This window comes from Anabrus simplex, chromosome 13 (assembly GCF_040414725.1).
Source record: "Anabrus simplex isolate iqAnaSimp1 chromosome 13, ASM4041472v1, whole genome shotgun sequence".
Taxonomy (NCBI): Eukaryota; Metazoa; Arthropoda; class Insecta; order Orthoptera; family Tettigoniidae; genus Anabrus; species Anabrus simplex.
The window spans coordinates 32,649,555-32,670,403 of NC_090277.1; the positions used below are offsets into that span (position 1 = coordinate 32,649,555).

The following is a 20,849-nucleotide window of genomic DNA, read 5'->3' on the forward strand; positions in this document are numbered from 1 at the left end:
AATTTGACGCCATCTGGCTGTGTGCTCGTCAATTTCGATGTTCCGTTTTACTCTAGACCCACTAGATGGCAGACAGAGTAAACCGGATCTCTTATGGGCGTCTACTACTGAGATTTAATGAATTTTGTCGGGTAAATACCAAATGTATCACCAGAGATCTTTTACATGCCGACATCATACGACATGGAGTGTCGAATGGACTTTTTTCTGCCCTTCAAAAATCCGACTACCTCTGCCAGGTTTGAACCCGGTATCTTGGGATCTGGAGGCCGACACTCTGCCACGGATCAACAGAGGCAGCTATGACATCATCTCAGCCTAAGTTAGTCTATATAAACTTGATATGCTACAAAGTTTTTAAGTTCATTTCTATCATTCTTAGATCAGCCTTTCCGGCTGATGGCCATGCAGTATTTCAAGATTCAAAAAGCTAGTGCTCTGCCACCTGAGGTACTCAGCCTAGGTTAGTCTACAAAGACAAGAAATGTTGCTATGTTTCAACATTACCTCTGTCCAGTGATCATTAGATCAGCCCTTTAGACTGATGACAGTGCAGTTTTCAGGAAGCAAAAACCTAGCACTCAGCTCCTGGAGCTACTCAGTCTAAGTTCGTCTACATGGACTTGATAGCTATCCTTAAACAAACACATTTTTTAAGTTCTCAACTTTTAATCCCTAAGTGATATAAACATTATGGTAGTCCGGCCCCGCAATGTAGGAGGCAGCATGTCCGCCTGTCACATGGCAGCCCCAGGTTCGTTTCCCGGCCGGGTCAGGGTTTTTTTTATTGTAATGATGCCTGGGGACTGGGTGTATGCCATATCCTCAATCTTCCTTTCCCCACATACAACATTCCACACAACTGCCATTCCAATTACATGCAGGTTCATACTATACTATGCCAGTAGGAGCAAAAGATCCACATGGGTCGATGCTCCAAAAAATAACATTTACAATTTTTAAAAGTTAAAAACATTATGGTATGTAATTAGAAGTCTCTAAAGTCCATATCTATAATTTCAAAAGCTAAAATCAACCAGTGAGTAACTCTGTGCTTGTTCAGATCTGAGACCATGAGATCGACCTCCATTATGTCCATATAAGCAACACCACCTCCCTAGTCCCATATAAATAATGTATACTCACTATCATGTACAGAACTACAAGTTGAACTCCAAGTCCCTCAGTTTGCCTTCCATTATGCCCCTATCAATATTTAGCATCTCCCTAGTCCCATTAGTAAAATGTGTAACCACCATCTTGTTCCAAGTTAGCACTGAGTCTCGAAGATCACCCTCCAATGTTCCCCCCCCCCAATGAGTAAAACATATGTATTATGACTTACACCTTGTCAATAGTCTCATTAGTAGAATGTGTATCCACCATTTTGTCCCAAGTTCACTCCGAGGGAGCTAATGCTCCTGCACATTTCACAAAGATAATTGGAGGTATGTTTTCAAGGTCAGAGGCAGCATGTAGTTGAGTAATTTGAAGGCCCTTAACTACATCGATCTCTGTGAAGTAGAGATTCGAGAGGGAGAGTGATACAGGCTGAGCTCTCTTGGGGCACATATTTGTACTTTTCCCTGGCTCATTATGGCTCCCTTTAAATTTCTCACAGAACGTTGAGGCAATGGCCTCAGGGGAGGCAACTACTGTCATTAGAGCAGAATGCACTTTGTGTTGATTTGCCGTGTTTACTGTTAAGGTATTAACATTTGACTTTGCTGTTGTTACTTATCTTACTTATGCAGTTTTTGTAAGCTTTGTGGATGAGTTACTTGGTGGTATTCCTCACGTATTTATATTTCTGCCACATAAGATTGCTTGTATCCTGTTTCCACTTCCCGTAAATCTTGTTCATTTTGCGTCTCATTTTGACCAATTTTTTTGTGATCTGTGGAGAGTTCTTCTTGGTAACGATGAGTAGATGGCTTCTTAGAAGTTATGACAGCAGTTCCCAGCCAGGTATTTTGTAGTAATAGATTTCTCTATTACATCTTTTTTACTGGTGGTTTCTTGTATTTTATGGTAGATGTAACTGCCAGGTGTTTGGAGGAACAGAGGATCACTTCTGTTTTCAGTACTGGGGATGGAGGGTTAGTAACGACAAGAGTTTTCATTACACGGGTTGGTTCAGTAATTAACTGTTCAAGGAAAACTTGGTAGAATTCTATAACGAAAGTTGCTGCTAATGGACTCATGGGAAGAGGCAAGAGATGAGGGTGATCATGCTGCCAGAACATTTCCAATGTAATAATAATAATAATAATAATAATAATAATAATAATAATAAACATTATGGTATGTAATTAGAAGTCTCTAAAGTTAAAATCTATAAATTTAAAGAGTTAAAATCAACCAGTGAGTGACTCCGTGGTTGCTCAGCTCTGAGACCCTGAGATCAACCTTCATTACGTACATATATGCTCAAAGCACACAGGGTTGAATTTTGGTTTCACGGCAATAAGTGTTCCTCCTACTGAGGTTTCCTAAATACTGTGTATGACTGAGGTACCACTTCTATATCACAGATTGACAAAATTAGCCAGGATTCACTAACGCACACAATTAGTGGGTCTAAAGCAGCAAGAGTGGCATGAACTGCCTGTTTACGCTTCACTTATTTCAGGCTGTCAGCACTAAATCAAAATACAGTAACGGTCTTGTTTTGTGCAGTCTAATATTCTGAGTTGCTAACATCACTATTTACACTGCTTGATGTTGGGTTAAAAAATGATTTTGAGATTGAGGAGAACTATATTTCCAACATGACCATGCCTGCACCTTTGAGTTAATTTTCTAAAGTATTAATCATTGCACATGGTCTCTGGACTGGTGAGTAAAAAAATGTACACATCATAAATAGCTGATTCACATGATTTTTAGAATTACACATGTTACACAGGCATTTGAATGAGAATTCTGAGTTTGGTCCTGGGTTTAATTCAACATCTCCACTAAGAGCAACTGAACACATCATAAGGTGGGAAATGATACAGTCGGTTTGGCAACTTTGCTCCCTCCGGCAACCCTGCAAACCCCCCAGACGTCGCATACCCATTCCTGTGGTGAAGTGTAGACCTTCACTTCTACACCACACCCAAGAATTAATCTCACATTTAGATACAGCTAATAGGTACTTAATGATTTTTAAATCCGTATGAGTACTTTGATATTATTTTTGCAGATGTTATTACACTTAATACCATTAAAACATGACACAAGCTCGGAGAGCTCATATCAATATTGCGCCGTTCTCGGCTCACTGAAAGGACGCATAATATCCAGGCTAGCTTAATTAAGATCTTCCATTTAAACATTTCAACAATTTGGGTGTTGAGTTCCGATTCAGAGAAAGATATACCATGCGGAGCCAAATAATACTTAAATCATCTATAGAAACGACTCTCATATGTTGCTTATTCTAATCCTTATGCTATCAAGATGTTATCGCTCTCATCTACTTAAATCTAGATCTCTATACTACAAACACATTGAAAGAATTGTTTAATATTTCTATATTTGTTTATTATAACAATATCTCAAACCAGAATTCGAAGATTGGACTATCCTCCATTAAAAAAATCTAGTAAAGGAAATTGTATGGTCGACTGTTTATTTGGCCTATATTGAGGGAACATGGACTTAACCTCATGAATTTACCTATTTCTCCATTTAATATTTAATTATTCATTTCCTTTTCCCTTCTAATTGCTCTATGTCGTTCCTTTATTCCACATTTCCACGTTTCTGGGTGGAAAGAAAAATCGAAGAAAAAAAGCGGTATCATGCAAAGATTACGTAATAATGTTTATGGAAAATCTACTGGTATTTGGCACATCCAGTGTCCACCACGCACTCTAAAGTAAAGGTTGCTTAACCTCGTCATCATCTGTAATATATATCTACTGAAATTCATTACGTTAAATGCTCAGGTCATGCCTGCCCACAAAATCAGGGACAGAATGCAATGTATGGCAAGGTATTAAGTTCTGAATAGGTCATCATTAAGCTGAATACTCTTATGCACCAGCTCATAATTATCAAATTAAACCCATAATCCAAAAGAAAATGTCAAATTTTCCCTCTAGGCACTTAAAGCAATAATTAAATTGGAATAAAGCATTCAATTAATGGATTGAAACAAATCGAATATGTTCGAATATTTAAATTGGTGAAAGCTTTCCTAACCTAGGTAACCAAAAATTCATATATATAATTGAAAACTTCCTTGGATGATTAAAGAAAAATTCATCTGTATAGTTACTTACTTATCTGAGTAACAAGAAATAAATATATATTAATGGTCTAGGTAACGAGAAAGAAAATTATTAGTTTGGGTGCACCCTAGCAAAAAAAAGAAAAGAAATATTTACAACTTGAGTTCCAATAAGCAAAGTATAGATTGAGGGTATCTTCTTCATGGTATCCAAGACGCATTTCTAAAACTTATAGCAATACCTCAAGAATTGGAATTTTTCCTACTACATATGAGGTCTGAATTAACTATTAGCTCTCTCTCGGAGCTCATATTCACTTCCTGCCACAGAATAATCCTATCCTTCAACATACAAATAAATACCTAGGGATGCTAATCTGGGAGGATAGTTCCCTAATGTTTCCTTACATAATCAACTCACAACATTGAATATTAATGCTTCTTCGTCTCAGACTATTTCATTGTGCATGAATTCCGATAAGTTTCCCTTTCAAATCAATGTAGCTCTCATAAAAGTTCAATCAGAACCAGTAAGACACATATATCATGTAAAGATCCAAATACTTTCATCATCTTAAGCTAAACATAGGTGCGATATCCTACTTGTTAATGACTACCCTACTATTCTTGTCCGAAGTATGCTATCAAGAGTGGTTCATAGTGTGAAAACTTGATCGTTGGAAAACATTTTTATATTTCCATTTGGTCATCAGTGATGGGATGTCGCCTAAGAAATTACTACGTTCCTCTCGTCTGAGAATAAATTAGTATTAAGAAAACTTTATGACAGTACATGTGTTCAGTTCGTCCTCCTAACTGAAATGTTGTTGACACTACCAAGTGAGCGTTCTGACCAACAGATGTCACTCAGATCTTATTTGTATTTCTACATGCTTGCTCGTGAGATAAACATAACATGAAATTGCTACCCGTTCATTTCCTAATTGGCGAAACTCTGCATGAAAACCGTTAAGTACATAGCCACATCACCGTGTTCATCCTCGCGAAGAATTAATAACTATCATTATTCTCAATCATCAATCACGTATCAACTTCTCTAAAAATATTACTATTATACTTTCAAACCATAATCTGTCTCCTCACTAACACGGGTTCACTTCTTGCCATAGTGGCCCTTATTTTCCTTTAATTAATTAATTACGGTTCACGGATACATTTCCAAATACTATGACCTTCATTCAGTCACAACCACCATTTATCATAAACAGATCTGTCTACCTAGCAAGCATAACCTACAGTTGGTTCCTAACTTGACATCCATTGACTATAACCAATGTACACAAGTATCTATCGCTCTTTTATGTATCATACAACTACTGTCACTTTGACTAACTCAGAATTTCACCTTACACGGATCATATTTCGAACGTAGGCTTTTATCACTGAATGACTACCTATCTAAGGATTTGTTATGCACATCTGAAGATTACCTATCCACCTTCATTCTAATTTATCACACCACTCTTGTTGTTTAATCACTTCGCACCGAACAAATTAATAAACCATACTACATTTACGGTTAAATACAAGCATTATTACACTGATTTAAAAGTAAAACTTATCTGAATTCAGCAGCTCCAGTCGCCGTCATATGTCCAGCTGACAGCACATATTGAAACGTCGCTACTTATTTCCCTTGGTGGATGGGAAATATTCACATGTTCCTCCTCTGGGCTCAGTCATCTCGGTCGGCCACGTCATCCTGCGGCACCCATTTGGGCAGTCTGGCTTACCATCTCCTTAGAGTTCCATGTTCATCTGTGGTCTAGACGGAATAGAATGGCATATAAGATTGATTAGCATTTCCTTTGAGAATAACTGTGAGAAGCTGTCTAATATGAAGATTGTTTCCTCTGAAAAAGTTGATTTACTAGTCGGATATTTCCTTAACTTGATGTAATTTTAGAATTTGAAATGATTAATTCTTTTTCTTCTATATTTCCAGTTATTGTAGGATTCCCTTTGTAACTCTTCACTTCGGAAATATCGTGAAGTACGTCAGCAAGGACTGCAGTGACGTAAGCTTGTTGCTATTATTTCCTCTCTTCACGTCTCTTGGAGATCGCTGAATGGAATTACTAATCTCTAGTTCAATTCGCAATGTAGCTTTAAAATTCCTCCTCTATCCCGCGGAGCTGATTTCTTGCTGTGCCGTCCTTAAGTTTGGTACAGTTACTTCTGTCTTCAATCCGTATATTTCTTGGTAGCAATCCAATCTCTCTCTTTTTTTTTATTTTTTATTAATTGTTAGTAACAATATTCCCGTTCGATCCTTTCCACTGCCTTCTGGATCTCACTTCTTCTTCTCTCCCACTTGATGTGAGCACTTTTGTCTTCACATGCGGCATGATTCAGATCTTTCGGCGTTAATCATTCCCAGATACATGGGTTCCATCTTTGTTGTACTTACAGTTGTAACTTCTCATGACAGTGAAATGGCACATTATTTCCCCTACACTTATTTAAATATATTACTCGTAATATATTTATACATTCGATTCTTAACATATTAATGTGACTTTTCACTGTTCATTTCTGTGCCTTTCTGTTTATCTATACTTCCTTCTAACATTCCAAAGCTACAGATTAATCCCTCTCTAGTGTGAAGCACTCCGGTTCGAATCTCGTTGTTTCATTTGGGAACATCTGCCTGTATTCCTCGGTCTTCTTCCTTTAATATATGGTTTCATATTTGATGCATTATAAATAACCATGAATTTTGATATTTTCAGCGTCCTGTATACCTTTTTCTTCACCCTCTAATCTGAAATTGGTGGGTTTTTTTTATTTACAGATTGATTATTCTCTCTCCTACACTCGAATTCTTTAGTGTCAGGATTGAGTTTCGATGTCTCTTGTTTATTCCTTTTAAATCTCTGTAATTCCAAGCTTTCCGCTCCTTCTACATCCGCATTAATATCCCGGTCCCTTATGGCTCTTTCCCATTTGCTCTTCTCGCTCTGACCTTCATTCGGCTCTCTCGTATATCGTCTATTGTAATACCCTCTACCTCTGTCATTTCTATTATCTTTTCTGTCGTATCTAAATCTGCCCTTAAATTCATACCGTCTTCTTCCATCTCTGGATGAATTTCTACAATGCATATAAGGCCTGTATCTGCTATTTCCCGAATATGCTCCTTGTTCGTACGAACTTCTCCTACAGACGCATCTTTCATCTTCTCTTCCTCTACCTTCTGAATTATTCCATTCTCTCTTCCTATCTACTTTTCTTCGTTCTTCTGAGGTACTTTCCTTTGTCTGTTCCGGCATTAGCATATTAATTGTTTCTTCTCCGTGAGCGCTTCTGCCTACCCTGTGCGAATATGGCATTGTAGTCATGTCTATCTGTCTCAAAGTGCTTTCCATCTGTACTGCAGTGACCATGTTATTGGCAGCTAATAAACGTTGGACTTCCAAAGGAAACTGTCTCTGTATGGTCTTGATGGCTTCCAATTCGCTGGGTGGCGAATCAAGGTCCTGAAAACGGTGAAACATATAGGAAAAATAGTCACTGTATCCTGTTTGCCCATTACTTGCATATTTCCTAGAGTATAGTTCCAAACGAAGATTCTGCTGAATTTCCGGACACCAATAGCGCTGCAGAAAAGCCGTCTTAAAGTCATTATAGTCGTGAAAAGTATATTTGAAGGCCTGAAACCAAAGACTAGGATTTGCATCCAGGTATTTCTCCACAACCTTCAATCTCTTTTCCTCAGGAATATTATGGTCTTTAAAGTAGTCGTCCATTTCCCTAAGGAAACATTTAGGCGATATATTAGCAGTGTTATTGAAATGTTTCGGTCTATCCTCATATGTTTTAATCACATTGATGATGGTTGGATTTCCACCGTTTGCACCTTCCGTACTCATTTCTCCATTACCATTACTAGATTGAGCGATCAACGTGGGTGTAGTCTCCCTTTCGTTTATCTGTAATTCTATCGTCTTTCGTCCATCACTACACGTTGACATTGGTGTCTTCCCTTGAGCCTCTTCTCTAATCTCTCTCATCTGTACTTGTATCTGTTTTAGCCCTTCTTCAGACTTGGAGATTCTTTGCTCTATTTCCTCCTTATTATGCTTAATCTCTTCCCTTATCATAGTAATCCTATTTCCAATCTGCTCACTAGCTTGCTTATATCTGTCTTCTATACCAGCATTCGTCGTTTGAATTTCATTGCTTAACTTGTCGATCTTTTCTTCACACTGCTTCCATTTCCCTTGTGAATCAATATTCAACTGCTCCATATTATCCGTCAGCTTCTTCATTTCGTTCTCCTTCAGACACTGGAGGCAATTGTTGTTCTCTATCATTTCCCTTTTAATCTCATTTATCTCTTCCTGAATTTCCTTATTTCTTTCCTCGATCCTATCACTCATTTCGACCCTCAATTCGTCCATGTTATTCCTGATTCTATCCATGTCTGATCCTATTTTCCTGATTTCCTCCTTCATTATTCTCTGTTTCTCCTCTTGCTCCTTAGTCATTTCCTCTATCTTCTCCTGATATTTATTCATTTCCTCCTTCTGTTCTCGTTGACCTCTCTTTATTTCTTCTTTCATCTCCTCTTGATGTTTATTCATTCTCTCCATCATTTCCTGTTGTTTCTCGTCCCGCTTCTTCGCTTCTTCATCACGCTTCCGGGCTTCTTCTTCACGCTTACGGGCTTCTTCTTGTCTCTCTTTCCTCGCTTCTTCATCACGCTTCCGGGCTTCTTCATGCTTGCGGGCTTCTTCTTGTCTCTCTTTCCTCGCTTCTTCATCACGCTTCCTGGTTTCTTCCATCATCTGTTCCATCATCCGCTGGAATCTTTCTACCAATCCTCCTTGTTCTCCTGTCACTTCCTTTACTGCTTCTTCTGCTCTTTTCAATCGCTTCTCTTGTTCTTTCCGGCATTTCTCCTGCGTTTCTTGTTCTCTTTGATACATTTCCTGCTTCTCTCTCTGTTCCCTTCGAAATTCTTCCTGTCTCTCTTCCTGTTCTCTCTGGTATTGCTCGAACTGCGCATTCATTTGGCTTAATGTCGTCATATTGGTTTAATGTTGTTTTTGGAATCTCTAATTGCCTAACAATGCTCTAATACTCCCCCCAATTCTTTACCAATCAACTCTTTCAACACTCCAATCTCACAGTTACTCTATACACAATATTAGTATATGTATTCAACAAATAAATAAGCCTAACCACCCAAATTAAGTACCTAAAGATGACTCTGCCTCCCATTCCAGCCAAGAAGCATGAATATTCATTCCATTACCTTCAATTCCAATTCTTGAGAACCCTCACTCTAGGTCACTTGCAATGAACCTAAGGAAGAAAGAAAAATAATCCTCTTAAAATCTACTTCTTACAAACTACAACATTTCTTAACATATTATTAACATCAATACCTTATTATTATTATCACTAATCAAAAAATAACTCTCTGTCCTTCAAATTCTGAGCTCCCGAACTCTTCTCCCACTATTATATCTTGCTGATTTCCTTCTCTTACTGTATCATCTTCTCCTCCAATTTACCACGGTTAGGTCAGATGATACCTCCTCTATTCCATCCAAATACATTTCTGCAATACTTGTATGTTTTCTTTCCAACTACCCGATTATTTTCCTCTTATTTCTGGTATCCATTCGTCTGTCAAGTTTTTCCAGTATATCCTCTCACTCTAATTTACCTCATAGTATCGTACTCCTCATGCACAACGACCCTCCTCCACTTTCAATCTTATTGTGTCAGTTTCTATGTGATCAATAACTCTTTTTCTTGACATCCCACGACGTTTTTCTCTTGAATTGCAACACGTTGCGGTGTCAATTTATTTACTGGCGGTCATTTATAGGCACCATTCTCCTTATTTTGCTCCACTGCTGGGGATTAATTTACTATTGGCGATCATTCGTATGTACCTTTTCCTCATTTCGCACAGCGCCTTTTTCCCTAATTGCCACATGATTGGGCAGCCAATCTACGAGTTTGCGACCAACAGTTCACGCGGCATCTTTCTCCATTCGCAACACGTTGAGGCGCCATTTTACTATGCGCCGTTCCCGGCTCACTGAAAGGACGCATAACATCCAGGCTAGCTTAATTAAGATCTTCCATCTAAACATTTCAACAATTTGGGTGTTGAGTTCCGATTCAGAGAAAGATATACCATGCGGAGCCAAATAATACTTAAATCATCTATAGAAACGACTCTCATATGTTGCTTATTCTAATCCTTATGCTATCAAGATGTTATCACTCTCATCTACTTAAATCTAGATCTCTATACTACAAACATATTGAAAGAATTGTTTAATATTTCTATATTTGTTTATTATAACAATATCTCAAACCAGAATTCGAAGATTGGACTATCCTCCATTAAAAAAATCTAGTAAAGGAAATTGTATGGTCGACAGTTTATTTGGCCTATATTGAGGGAACATGGACTTAACCTCATGAATTTACCTATTTCTCCATTTAATATTTAATTATTCATTTCCTTTTCCCTTCTAATTGCTCTATGTTGTTCCTTTATTCCACATTTCCATGTTTCTGGGTGGAAAGAAAAATCGAAGAAAAAAAAGCGGTATCGTGCAAAGATATACGTAATAATGTTTATGGAAAATCTACTGGTATTTGGCACATCCAGTGTCCACCACGCACTCTAAAGTAAAGGTTGCTTAACCTCGTCATCATCTGTAATATATATCTACTGAAATTCATTACGTTAAATGCTCAGGTCATGCCTGCCCACAAAATCAGGGACAGAATGCAATGTATGGCAAGGTATTAAGTTCTGAATAGGTCATCATTAAGCTGAATACTCTTATGCACCAGCTCATAATTATCAAATTAAACCCATAATCCAAAAGAAAATGTCAAATTTTCCCTCTAGGCACTTAAAGCAATAATTAAATTGGAATAAAGCATTCAATTAATGGATTGAAACAAATCGAATATGTTCGAATATTTAAATTGGTGAAAGCTTTCCTAACCTAGGTAACCAAAAATTCATATATATAATTGAAAACTTCCTTGGATGATTAAAGAAAAATTCATCTGTATAGTTACTTACTTATCTGAGTAACAAGAAATAAATATATATTAATGGTCTAGGTAACGAGAAAGAAAATTATTAGTTTGGGTGCACCCTAGCAAAAAAAAGAAAAGAAATATTTACAACTTGAGTTCCAATAAGCAAAGTATAGATTGAGGGTATCTTCTTCATGGTATCCAGGACACATTTCTAAAACTTATAGCAATACCTCAAGAATTGGAATTTTTCCTACTACATATGAGGTCTGAATTAACTATTAGCTCTCTCTCGGAGCTCATATTCACTTCCTGCCACAGAATAATCCTATCCTTCAACATACAAATAAATACCTAGGGATGCTAATCTGGGAGGATAGTTCCCTAATGTTTCCTTACATAATCAACTCACAACATTGAATATTAATGCTTCTTCGTCTCAGACTATTTCATTGTGCATGAATTCCGATAAGTTTTCCTTTCAAATCAATGTAGCTCTCATAAAAGTTCAATCAGAACCAGTAAGACACATATATCATGTAAAGATCCAAATACTTTCATCATCTTAAGCTAAACATAGGTGCGATATCCTACTTGTTAATGACTACCCTACTATTCTTGTCCGAAGTATGCTATCAAGAGTGGTTCATAGTGTGAAAACTTGATCGTTGGAAAACATTTTTATATTTCCATTTGGTCATCAGTGATGGGATGTCGCCTAAGAAATTACTACGTTCCTCTCGTCTGAGAATAAATTAGTATTAAGAAAACTTTATGACAGTACATGTGTTCAGTTCGTCCTCCTAACTGAAATGTTGTTGACACTACCAAGTGAGCGTTCTGACCAACAGATGTCACTCAGATCTTATTTGTATTTCTACATGCTTGCTCGTGAGATAAACATAACATGAAATTGCTACCCGTTCATTTCCTAATTGGCGAAACTCTGCATGAAAACCGTTAAGTACATAGCCACATCACCGTGTTCATCCTCGCGAAGAATTAATAACTATCATTATTCTCAATCATCAATCACGTATCAACTTCTCTAAAAATATTACTATTATACTTTCAAACCATAATCTGTCTCCTCACTAACACGGGTTCACTTCTTGCCATAGTGGCCCTTATTTTCCTTTAATTAATTAATTACGGTTCACGGATACATTTCCAAATACTATGACCTTCATTCAGTCACAACCACCATTTATCATAAACAGATCTGTCTACCTAGCAAGCATAACCTACAGTTGGTTCCTAACTTGACATCCATTGACTATAACCAATGTACACAAGTATCTATCGCTCTTTTATGTATCATACAACTACTGTCACTTTGACTAACTCAGAATTTCACCTTACACGGATCATATTTCGAACGTAGGCTTTTATCACTGAATGACTACCTATCTAAGGATTTGTTATGCACATCTGAAGATTACCTATCCACCTTCATTCTAATTTATCACACCACTCTTGTTGTTTAATCACTTCGCACCGAACAAATTAATAAACCATACTACATTTACGGTTAAATACAAGCATTATTACACTGATTTAAAAGTAAAACTTATCTGAATTCAGCAGCTCCAGTCGCCGTCATATGTCCAGCTGACAGCACATATTGAAACGTCGCTACTTATTTCCCTTGGTGGATGGGAAATATTCACATGTTCCTCCTCTGGGCTCAGTCATCTCGGTCGGCCACGTCATCCTGCGGCACCCATTTGGGCAGTCTGGCTTACCATCTCCTTAGAGTTCCATGTTCATCTGTGGTCTAGACGGAATAGAATGGCATATAAGATTGATTAGCATTTCCTTTGAGAATAACTGTGAGAAGCTGTCTAATATGAAGATTGTTTCCTCTGAAAAAGTTGATTTACTAGTCGGATATTTCCTTAACTTGATGTAATTTTAGAATTTGAAATGATTAATTCTTTTTCTTCTATATTTCCAGTTATTGTAGGATTCCCTTTGTAACTCTTCACTTCGGAAATATCGTGAAGTACGTCAGCAAGGACTGCAGTGACGTAAGCTTGTTGCTATTATTTCCTCTCTTCACGTCTCTTGGAGATCGCTGAATGGAATTACTAATCTCTAGTTCAATTCGCAATGTAGCTTTAAAATTCCTCCTCTATCCCGCGGAGCTGATTTCTTGCTGTGCCGTCCTTAAGTTTGGTACAGTTACTTCTGTCTTCAATCCGTATATTTCTTGGTAGCAATCCAATCTCGTTTTGTTTTTTTTTGTTTTCTTTTTTTAATTGTTAGTAACAATATTCCCGTTCGATCCTTTTTACTGCCTTCTGGATCTCACTTCTTCTTCTCTCCCACTTGATGTGAGCACTTTTGTCTTCACATGCGGTATGATTCAGATCTTTCGGCGTTAATCATTCCCAGATACATGGGTTCCATCTTTGTTGTACTTACAGTTGTAACTTCTCATGACAGTGAAATGGCACAATATGGAGCTGCTTGCCAGCATACTGAACTATTCTGGTTATTTTCTTGTGATGAGCTGCAGATATAAATATTTGAGAATAACATTCTTGCAAAACCAAGCATCTGATTTCTTCACTTTCAGCCAGCACAGCCAGACAAGAGGCAGTGTTGTCAACATTAACATTCCAGAATATACTTTCCACCTGCCTGAACAGTGAAGATGCCAAGGCCAACCTCTCGCTCTCAATCAACCCCAACTTTTGTTTTCGTTTACTCATTTAAGTTAACCCTGCTAGGATGCATATCTCAAATAGGTAGCTTACATGTTACTCATGACCATATTTCAGTTTTATTGATTTGATACAGTAGTTCTTGAAATATTGTCGTGAGTGAGTGAGTAGTGTTTTGCTTTTATACTATATATTGCACGTGATCACCAGCTTGTGCAGAAATCAGCTGTGAGCTCACATCCGGGAGATAATGGGTTCAAACCACACTGTCAGCAGCCCTGAAGATGGTTTTCCATGGTTTCCCCCTTCCACACCAGGCAAATGCTGGGGCTATACGTTAATTAAGGCCACAGCCACTTCCTTCCCATTCCTAGGCCTTTCCTCTCCTATCGTCACCATAAGACCTATCTGTGTCCGTGCGACGTAAAGCAAATAGCAAAAAAAAAAAAGAAAAGAAATCAGCTAGTAATTACAGGATCAGATGTAAGAAAAAAGATTGTGAAAGAGCAACAGGAGGACATGTTAAATGTCGGAGAGCAATAAAGACTTGACATTTAGACAATTAAATATCTCCAAATTGCATGGAGCAGTGTTTATAGTGAGGTGATAAAGGTGAAGAAGAATAAGCAAAATACAGATACACACCAGCCTCTGTGGGTCATTGCTGGATTTTCAGCCACTGGATCCCAAGATCAAATTTTCGATGGTCGGAATAAATTCTGAGTATTGAAAGCAAACTGAGTACATCAGAACATAGTCATCCAACTGTAAATAATCAGGCCTTGATATATAAGAAAGATTCCAGGCAGGTGTCTGATGTTATTCTTCCATCTGAAACAACACTTAAAAATATGTACCTAACAACACCAAGATAAAAATCTACTATGCCATCATACGAGCCATTATATTTAATGGCTTTGAAACTTAACAAGCCACTGACTGCAACAGTAAATATATCGATATCACAGAAAGAAGGTATTTGCGAAGAGTCACTAATAAAACAAATTGTGGTTTTGATAGAAGAATGCAAAGATGTACATAGGCATGAAAAGAGACAGAATCAAGTGCCTAATGCACTGCAGGTTGATACTCTGGATTGGTCATGTTGGAAGAATGGCGAACAGCAAGGTCATGGTCAACCAGACACCCCAGAAACAAAATACAGATGATGGAAACACCTATTACAATATGCAGAAATAAACTGGGATGGTAATATTAAAAGTCACTGTACTGGATCAGATACCGAGTGGTGCCAACTAGGTGGCCTGCTGATTACTAGATACTGCATACTGATTTATTTTAATTTTGTGGATTTTTCTCATTTGCCACAATCAAACCAACAAGTTCAGACCATGAGTGAAGTAGAGGAGACAGAATTCAAGAATGATCAGGATGAACCTGAGCTTGCCATGAACCCAAGATATTGGGATATCGAGGACTTCACTCCACTGCTGAACATATAAATAGCAAATTCCATATTGTCGAGGGTTAGGGGTGTAAAATCTAAGTATACTAAAGAGTACTTACCTATCTTCTTCTTTGAAACAAGCGACCAACTGACCTACTGTGTGTTCATCAACACACATTTCATCCTTAATATTGGTGGAGGGCTGTAAGGAACAAATATGCAAAACAAAGTAAGATGTGGAGAGTAAACAGGCAACTAAAGTAAAAGTTCATAAAGTGACATGACATACCTGACAAAATAAACTGCATTGTTGCACAATGAAAATATAAATTTATTCTCCAAATGTGAAAAGGAAACAAACAAGTGTCAAGTTAAAAATACGAAATGAAGAACAGGAACAAGAAAAGGAACTCATAAAAGGATCAACAAGAGAGAACTGGAAGAGGGAGCAAAAGAAGAGGAAAAACTTGCAGGACAACAATAATCTCTGCATTTTTTCCTCTTCCAACAACCTCTCATTGTGTTCATCCTATTATGTGTTGTTAAATGCCAGGTCACTTGTTTGTTTACTGTGTTCCCACAGATTACTGTGATTGTCAAACAGACATACATTAGATTTTAACCTGTTCATATTCATACAACAGTCAGTTGTTGGACTTTTCATTGAATCTAGACAATCTGAAGACTTTATCAATATAGACTTACAACATTTTAATTCAGATTTTAAAGGACAATGGTGGCCGAGTTTTCTACGGATAGCATGTACACCACATTCCCGAAAGCCCCAGAATTGATTCTCAGACAAGTCAGAGAACAAAGAAGGTGTTAATTGATAGAGAGTTAGAGTACTTAGTCTAAAAAGGGAAGAAAAATGGCCAAGAAATTCTGTTGGGCTCACCACACATTGACATATAAACTGCAGGCCATCAGGCTGAGCAGCGGTCTCTTGGCAGAGTAATGCTCATCAGAGCTGGAGAGCCACAGGTTTTGGTTTGGTTTTAAAAGGGCTCCATTCAGAGAGTTTAAAACTAACTAATATGTTTCCCAGACATGAGTAAAAAATCCTAACATTTTTAAAAATCATCATTCAACTCATGTTGTCTACACTTGACTTTGTATGCAATGTTAGATTAATGTTATCTGTCGGGTTTTTTGAAAGAGAGAAACCTTACAATTTGCTTCCCCACAAATGAACTTTCCACTGTTCTAACAAAAATGAAGGGATTCAATTTAGTTAAATGTCACTGAGTACGTCATCAATAGAGCAATATTCAAATAAATTCATCAATCTAAACCTTACTAATTAATGTTGAAGTATCATTAATGTTGTGTATTTTGAAACTAACAACCAGCAAAAGAGAAGAAACTCCCATTGTCTTGTGTAGCAAATGCTGCAAAAAGAAATCAAGGATCCAAAGCACATGGGTAACACTGCCCTGGAAAATATGAAGGCTCAATTATTCTCAGATGATCCTTTTCAGGATTGGCTGCATCGAAGCATATGCTACATAGCACATGTAGAATTATACTGACTTTAATGTAAAATTTTACACTGAAAAGGCAACCCCATTTGCTCACAACAACAAAGCTTTAAGCAAGTAGGCCACAGGTGGATGAAAACAGAAATGATATTTAATTAGCCCTAGAATTTGAAAGCGAACTGAAGTATGGGAGATATGACGGTTGAAACATTAATAGTGACAACACTGATGCAGAGATGCCATGCAATGGAATCTAATCATGTCACTGACAGCACAGGTTAGTTTCATACCTACCTTACCTCAAAGCATACATTCTCACATCACACGCATGCAAACTGGCATATTAAACACAGCCTTGGTTTAGCTGGCAATCTCAGACAATGTTGTCACGATGTTTTTGAAACAGGAACAATGGACATGGATAATGATTGAATGTGCCAGAGGTCGTACTGCACGACAGTGTCTTCAAGGTCTACAAGAAGCTTGCAGTGAGAATGCATCGCCCTACAGGACATTGGCACAGTGGTTAAAAGCCTTCAACCAGGGATGCCAATAAGTGGCAGACATGTGTCAGTCAGGTCATCATAGTGTCAGTGAAGGAGAAGTGCACGCTCTTGCCATGTTAATGGACACTGGTTGATGTCATATGATATCTGAGCTGGCCCGAGACACTGGGTTAGCGAATATGACTGTGCTTCATATTAGAAGGAACACTTGAGCATGAGGAAAATTTCATCAAAATTGCTTCAGCATGATTCAACAGAAATGCAGAAATGATTAAGATATAATGCTGCTCATAACCATCTGGAGTACTGTAAATACGAAGAAGAGGCTTTCTTATGCCATATCGTTATGCTGGATGAGACATGGGCTAAATTGTTTGAACCACGGCTGAAATGCTGATCAAAATATTGGCATCATTACGGGAAACCACAAAGATTGAGAATTCGTGAGAACCTCACCCTTATGAAAGTTATTGCTATACTCATGTATGACTGTGATGGTTTTATCCTAGAGCACTACATTCCTCCACAGCATACTGTCAATGCATATTACCTACCATTTTCCACAACACTCGGCCGCACACAGTGCAAACGTGGCTGAACTGTTCGGTCGATGGGGCTGAGAATTGCTGTACCATATGCTACAATCCACTTGATCCAGAAGCAGAAGGAGATGTGGTGCTGGTTGTAGCTGATGGAAAGACGTGGATAGACAGGCCATTAACACGGGTGATGGAAGTGTATAGTGGGAAAGATTTCAAAGAATTTTGAGGTTGGAAACATTGTCAGGTGTGGTGACTAGTCCACATCAGTGACTTCTGAAACTGCAAATGGGGATGCTAATGACTGTCTCAGTAAATTTCACTCTCATGAACAGTCTAACTCATCAGACTCACGTCTACTGTTTCAGGTGAATATAAAAACCAAGTGATTTACAATAAATGTGAAGTTCCTTTCAGGTAGAAAGAATGTTTCTCACAGGCTATGCGGTTTAGGAAGTAAGACTCTAAGACATTCTGAAATCTATCTTATTAATCCTCCTATCAAAATAGTGTACATGAGCAGAAAGTTTTAGAAACAGATTTCCAGTAAGATTGGTAGATTACAAATAAGGTTGGCTATGTATATTTTTTGGGAGAGTAAAATGACTATTTCAGGTTTCACATAAAATCCCCAGACAATTCATAGATGTTGAAATGATATTGAACCTAAAAATTATGCATGGATAAGAGGATTCTAAATGTGGATTCAAATACATCCAGTAGTTTTTCAGTTACAAGAATTCAAACAACTACAACAACAACAAGAAAAAGAAAGGCAAGACCCCCAAAGCTAAAATACATTTATGTATCATTATTACACCTGAAATGGATAAGTATAAGAAAATGCTGTCAAAATAATCAATATACAGATACGTTGTTACAATTTCATTTATACAGATTACAGTCATTACTAATATGCATGGCTTTTCACTCCATGGACTAAAATGATGCAGCTTTCCATGTCAATGTATCCTGTCCTACCAGCTTCTTCCCTAACTAGTGCAGTGTTTTCCCCAGAAATTTTGTCAGTCGGGTATCAGGAATGAGTGGCCAGGCGAGAAATACTATGTACTAAAATGGATATCAAAAAATTTGAATTTATTCCCCTCAGGGCATTCAAACTAACAGACAGGTAACAGTAACAGCAAAGTTGAACTATTTTATTGTTCTTATCATGAACAATAACACAGAGTATTTTGAACTTTTTATATTGTACTGCTCGTTCATAATCATTCGACACCGGGGATTACCAGCAATGGGTTTGTGATGTCATGCGAAATCCCTAAACATTTAAACCCCGATTTAATTGATGTAACTGTGCTGAAAATAATGATTGTAAATATAACTAAACAGTTTTACACTATGTACTTAGCGCATATCCGGGTTATGTTAGAAGGGCAGTCTGCAAACATGGCAGGGCAGTGTGTCCATTAAAAAGGTCTTAGAGCACTGTATTTGAACTTATATTTACTACAATCCTTTTATAATACTAATGGCATGGCCTGCCCTACCATTCTAAACCTCTGGACTTGCTCTCAAACTAAATTGCTGAAATCCTGCAGGACTTTCTTTCTGAAATGATAACAATAACAAGGTTGTCACACCATTCATTCGGTTGTTGCAGATTTCATAGAATATTAATACAAGTGTTGCAGTACCTACAGCCACGCAATCATGTCAGGTGATACCAGTGTTGTAATAACATGGTGGAAAAAGATGTCAGAAATTTTTCCATTAACTGGTTTTTGAATGATGTATACAGTGACTTTTCATATCAGTGGAATTCTTAACCATCTCACTATCCACATGAGCCCTGTAAATTCCACACCACAAGCGGGAATAAGAATAGTAATCCCCTAGATTTATCTATCTGTGCAATCTCAAAAGCAATGGTGTAGGAAGCCTTAAGCGCATTGTGACAGTCATGCCATACCTTGAAGCATTGCAGTTGTAGTTATCATAAATATGGTAATTTCGAAGATCCAACAAGTAGGGACTGAATCTTACTGATGATTAGAAGTTGTATTGCTACCTGGATGAGTAACTCTCAGCCGCTGGATTGGACTCAATACTGAGAATGACATAGCCTTCTAGGTTGCATCACTTTTGTTGTAGTGGGGACATATTTTGATGGCATCCTTTAAACACCAATACTGAGTACTTACAATTGCAAGGACACTAATTTCACGAACTCCCCCAACGGCTCCATCTATGAGTGCCATCACCATTGCCAATAAGTCATGACCAGCCTGAGCAAGCCATAGATTGTTCAAGTAGAGGAGTATAAATAATCCATTCCACTCCCATAACTCTCTTAAATTTGTTTTTTAGTGGCCTCCACAACCATTAGATGTTCTGCTTGTTGTTTGCTAATATCATTCACAAAATCTCAACAGAATGGTTCAAAGCAAAAAGTTAATGTAGCTCTATCAATAAAAAAGGAAACTATAAATTATGTGGAAAGAGAGGGAACACAGCACAAGAAATTATACAAAAACAAATAGAGACTTGAGAAAAACACTAAAAAATCCCTCCATGACCACACAGGCCAATTATATAATTAACTGAAAAGCTATTTGTCAAAGTTGACCATTAATGTTATAAAATCTATCCAATCAAGAGAAAAGATGAGAAAAAATCAATAATTAGAAAACTCATCATACAACTGTCAATATAAATATGTTGTTGTCAAAGAGGATAATATAGAATGATCAATACTGCAACAATGGAATCGCTCTTCCCAAGATTTCAGGTTATTATTATTTATTTATCATATGGCATATATATACACAGAAACAAGAAAGCAAGTACATTATATTTTAATGTCCAAAGATGTTATCCATACTAGAGCCTCTGTATTGGCCTCTAGAAAATCAAACCAATCTCCAATCTTCTGCTACACTCCTTTACAATGTGTTCGATGGTTTGAAAAGGAGCACCACAGTCACACTCGGGGGATTGTATCTTTCCCCATTTATAC

The 20,849-nt window shown here is 37.5% G+C and overlaps 1 protein-coding gene across 1 annotated transcript in view; it reads right to left on the reverse strand.

The window, feature by feature from the left end:
- LOC136884854 (zinc finger protein OZF-like) overlaps positions 1 to 20,849 on the reverse strand; it is a 60,032-nt gene that overhangs the window by 13,876 nt on the left and 25,307 nt on the right. The window contains exon 4 of the mRNA XM_067157142.2: positions 15,463 to 15,545. Within this exon, the coding sequence (XP_067013243.2) occupies positions 15,463 to 15,545 (83 nt within the window). The remainder of the gene's footprint in view (positions 1 to 15,462; positions 15,546 to 20,849) is intronic.